The sequence below is a fragment of the Sinocyclocheilus rhinocerous genome, unplaced genomic scaffold, assembly GCF_001515625.1.
Source record: "Sinocyclocheilus rhinocerous isolate Xijiao unplaced genomic scaffold, SAMN03320098_v1.1 scaffold2214, whole genome shotgun sequence".
In the NCBI taxonomy this organism is placed as follows: Eukaryota; Metazoa; Chordata; class Actinopteri; order Cypriniformes; family Cyprinidae; genus Sinocyclocheilus; species Sinocyclocheilus rhinocerous.
In genome coordinates, this window is record NW_015636528.1 from 31,725 (window position 1) to 37,114 (window position 5,390).

The window sequence follows — 5,390 nt, forward strand, 5'->3', positions numbered from 1 at the left end:
GCAGAAGAAACCCAGGAAATGCCTATTGCTGCAGCTGAATAAACAGAAGATTCAGCTGCTTTCATTGATTCAACGTGACTAATAAACACACGACTGCGGCAATATACGGTTTATCTGAGTTCTTATTATTATAATTTTCATTCAAATAAAGTATATTTATAATGCAATGCCTTTATCACTGCTTAAATACTATGAAATATGTTGCGTGCCTTATTCTGTGTAAGAAGCCACATCATCTCACAGAAGGATTTATTTCAAACACTCGACTGACGTTATGAAGTGAGTTTGGAGTAAAAACGTGTTATTAAATGTGAAAAATAAGATTTTTTTGCGTAACTTGTCAGTGAACTACGGCTCTGTGTAGTAAATGCTGCTCCATCTGAAAGCACGTGATGATGATTTCCTGCTGATTACAGAACCGGCTTTACTAACAAAATGCGCATGACAATCGCATTCGATTAATCGTGCAGCCCTAAGAGTAACCCAAGTAAAAACTTTTCCAAATGCTTTGTTTTATAAAATCCATTACTTCTATTATAATCCATAAATTGGTTAATCCAAATAAAAAAATAATCAGACTTTTTTTTTTCATTTTAACCATTTTTATTTAATTCATTTTATAATTTCCCACTATTTATATTCTTATCTTTTACAATAAATAAAATTTAATGTGGATTATCCACTTTATAATGTTTGTTAATTAAAAAACATATATATTTGACATTAAACAACACTTTTCTATTCTTAAATCCCATGTAAACTATACATTTTATAATGTTTGTTAATTTTTTTTTACAATAAATTTTACATTAAACCTAACACTTTTCTATTCTCAAATTCAGTGTGTATTATCCACTATACAATGTCTGTAAATTTTTTACAATAAATTTGTCATTAAACAACACTTTTCTGTTCTTAAATTCCATGCAAATTATACATTTTATAGTGTTCATTTTATTACAATAAATTTGACATTAAACAATACTTTTTTATTCTTAATTTCAGTGTGGATTATCTATTGTATAATGTTTGTTAATGATTTCTTACAATAAATTTGACATTAAACAATACTGATTAATCACGTATTAGATGTTTAAAGTTTGATGATCATATCTGCGTGCAGAAAAGTCACTCATTCACCTACTCTGCTTTGAAACCGGTTTAGTACGGGTCAGTCTACCTGACTCACCCTCTGAGGTTCCTCATGTTGTGTGTTTGCATGTTTCATCCTGACACATTCTCGCGCACACACACACACTAGGGCTGGACAATAATTCAATATCAATATGTATCGCGATATAATTTTTTTCAATAACGGTGATATGATTTTTAAACACATTTCCGATATTTCGATATACATTACCAGTTTCCCATACATTGATTTATTTGTGCCGTTTGACTTCGTTGAATAAACATGAGCACTGCACATCCACCGCAGCAAGAATGTAACGCTCTGGTTAAATTTATCACCTCTCATCAGCTTACCAGAGGTGAATCAAACCACAGAGGTCTGCTGAGGATACAAACTACCATCCTGCAAACCTCCTGACCTCCAACCTGCCTGACTGGAATTCACACAGATCTGCCCAACAGGGAAGCTCGCTCTTATCCAGCAGCGATCACTGTACACTAAGCAGTGAAATATATGTACCACTCATTCCGGTTTGAGCCAGAATCACTGAGAAAACAGCTTTCATTAGTTGGTATGCACCTACAGGCAACCAAAACTGCTTGATTATAACTGACCATGTACAGTATAAAATAAATTAATTTTATTCTCAAATACGCTGTAGGCTGGAAACACTGGGCTTTTTGATTTTTTCCTCTTCAGAAAAGCGGTTCTCATTGCACACCAAACAAAAGCAAACGCTTTGCATGGTCATCCACATCAATTACACAAATCAAAACAAGCTCAGGTAGCCTTTATGTGCATCAATAAAGATTACCTGACACAACTATTAAAAACACATTAGGGATTTGGTATGGGGGGAAAAAAAACATCTGAATGTAATTTGCTTAAATTCAGTGTGACCTTGTATACACGTCAACAAAAACAAACATGTGAATGATTCATTCACAATAAGATCATAAATAAAATGCATGGAATTACTTTTCATGCTTTTCAAACTAATTTCATGCTGACGTTACAGGGATAGTTTTTGGCATGTAAAAATTGAAAATTCTGTCCATTCAAACCCATAAGACTTTCATTCATCTGCAGAACAAAAATGGCAATATTAAATATATTTAAACACTGATCAGTGCACATATCAGCCCTCTACGAACACCTTGGCAATTAAATCGCCATTGGCTAGTAAATTTTTTTGTTTACTCGCCAGACTGATATATTCACACTGGCGAGTAAAATCTGAGAATTTATTAGCAATTGGCTAATATTAGACATCATTTAGTCGCCCAGAGTGAAGATTTAGTCGCATATGCGAGTGATTTACTCGCAATGTAGAGGGTTGCATATACATAAAGCTCATCAAATATGTGCACGTTCCATTTACTTTATCTGTTGTGCTTGTATGTTATGCATTGTTCAATGTTTATATACGAATAAAAGCATAAATTATTCTGTTCAACAAAGTTATTGTCTCTCTTCAGAATAAAATTCTTGATTAATATGGATTACATTGATGTACCCAAAAAATGTGATGTAAAACATACTCCAATGATTTTTGTTTTATTTACATCTTCTATTTACATTTTTATTTTCAGTTTGAAGTCTTTATGTACATTTTGAAGCTTTTAAATTTTGGTAGCATTGACTTTCAATAGATGCACAAAGCCCCCCCAGTTCAAAAGTTTTTCTTCACAAAAAGTCAGAATTGCACGATATAGATGCAGAATTACAAGATATAAACAGAATCATAAGAAATGCATAATTACAAGATTAAATGCAGAACGAGATAAACAGAATTATGAGATATAAATGCAGAAGTACGAGATATAAACATAATTCCGATATATAAACGCTGAATTATGAGATATAAATGCAGAATTGTGAGATATAAATGCAGTTACGAGATATAAATGCAGAATTATGAAATATAAACAACTGCAAGCTTTAAATTCAGAATTGTGAGATAAACTCACAACTGTGAGATATGAATTCACAATTCTGAGAAAAGTCAGAATTATGAGATACAAAACAAAACTGCAATCTACAAATGTTTAATTCTGACAAGAAAAGTCAGCACTGCCTGATATAAACAGAATTATTGGATATAAATGAAGAATTCTGAGAAGAAAAGTCTGAATTATGAGTTATAAATGCAGAATTATGATATAAAAGCTGAATTGCAAGCTAGAAATGCAGAACAATTGTGAGATGTAAATGCAAATTTATAAGAAAAAAGTCCATTATGAGACTTAAAAGCAGAATTATGAGATATAAATGCAGAATTGTGAGATATAAATGCAGAGTTACGAGATATAAATGCAGAGTTATGAAATATAACTGCAAGCTTTAAATCCAGAATTGTGAGATAAACTCACAATTGAGAGATATGAATTCACAATTCTGAGAACAGTCAGCATTGCCTGATATAAACAGAATTATGAGATATAAATGCAGAATTCTGAGAACAGTCAGCATTGCCTGATATAAACAGAATTATGAGATATAAATGCAGAATTGTGAGATATAAATGCAGAGTTAAGAAATATAACTGCAAGCTTTAAATCCAGAATTGTGAGATAAACTCACAACTGAGAGATATGAATTCACAATTCTGAGAACAGTCAGCATTGCCCGATATAAACAGAATTATGAGATATAAATGCAGAATTTGAGAACAGTCAGCATTGCCTGATATAAACAGAATTATGAGATATAAATGCAGAATTCTGAGAACAGTCAGCATTGCCTGATATAAACAGAATTATGAGATATAAATGCAGAATTATGAGATAGAAAAGCTGAATTGCAAGCTAGAAATGCAGAAGGGTTGTGAGATGTAAATGCAAAATTATAAGAAAAAAGTCTTTATGAGACTTAAACGCAGAATTATGAGATATAAACAGCATCACAAGCTATAAAAGCAGAATTGTGAGAAACTAAAAAGTCAGAGTTGTGAGATAAATTACTTCTGCTAAAAAGAAAACTGAGATGCATTCTGAGAAAGTCATGGTGTTTGTGCCATCTGTCTGTACAATAAATGTCCATTCCATCTGATGCAATGACATATGAAGTGTCTGCATACTTATAGTGGCCACTGTGTGTATGTGTGTGTGTGTGTGTGTGTTAGTGAGATACTCACTAATTGTCCTGGAGTAGGTGATCGTGAGTCTCTGAGTACTGCCGTGCCTGGAACGTCCAGAAGAGGCCATTTCATCTGAAGATACTGTCAAACACAACAACAAAACTCAGATGAGACACCAACATCGCATTTTAATTCACATCTCTCTATCAAAAGTCAATGGAAAAGTTCATGCACAAAACAGGAGCAGAAACTTCACCTCAGTGGGTGGCAAAGTCAACCAACACGTTTTGTCAGACATGTTTACAATAGCACCTTGCTGATGACTAACCGTGGATGAATGAGTGAAAAGAGACTTAACAGAATCTTCCAGCATGAGATCTGCTTCTCAAGAGGCTCATAAATAAATCGAACGGTCAGCAGAGAGCAATTCTACTCGCAAACACCTGTCTGCAAACGTCGAACTGAAAAGAGACTTAACAGAATCTTCCAGCATGAGATCTGCTTCTCAGAGGCAAATAAATCGAACGGTCAGCAGAGAGCAATTCTACTCGCAAACACCTGTCTGTATCGTGTGTGTGTAACGGAGAAAGAGTGAGAGTGTGAAATCTGTGTTTGTCGGAGAATGTGTTCCTCCCAGAGCCCAGCTGTGGGCGACTATCGAGGGAGATTGTGTGTGTGTGTGTGTGTCGTGTAGTGGACAGCTGAGAAGAAATCCCATGGAGAGAGGTGGGAAAACTGGACCGTGGTAAAAACACAGCCACATCTATAAAGCTCAAGTGAATAGCCCTGCACTTTTGACCTCTCCCTGAATCACTTCAACTAGCGAACAGAGCAAACTTCGTGTGGCCCGGGCCGCATGTTCTCTACCGTGGGCCAAACAGGTGCGCACAATGCGCTTTTTTTAATAAATGCAGAGGTTGTGTCCAGATCTTCTTGTTTTGCTCCATTTGGTCTTATGGTCATAGCTGAAACCTCAGTGGAGTTCACTTCAGACATCTGGTTTGTATATCAGTTTTTAACTGCCGGATACAGCAGATTTTCATGTGCATGGATTTCTTAAGGCTGCTCAAGAATTTAAAATTAATTAAAACACATTTAGTTTCAACTAATATTCTCATACTAGTATTTGAAAGAGAGTTTGAGCAGAGCGCATTAAAGTCAGCAGGAAATCAAAACTGA

General features: G+C 34.5%; 1 protein-coding gene across 1 annotated transcript in view; it reads right to left on the bottom strand.

Moving 5' to 3' along the window:
• LOC107747791 (transcription factor 7-like 1-B) overlaps positions 1–5,390 on the bottom strand; it is a 76,114-nt gene that overhangs the window by 20,498 nt on the left and 50,226 nt on the right. The window contains exon 4 of the mRNA XM_016562380.1: positions 4,269–4,352. Within this exon, the coding sequence (XP_016417866.1) occupies positions 4,269–4,352 (84 nt within the window). The remainder of the gene's footprint in view (positions 1–4,268; positions 4,353–5,390) is intronic.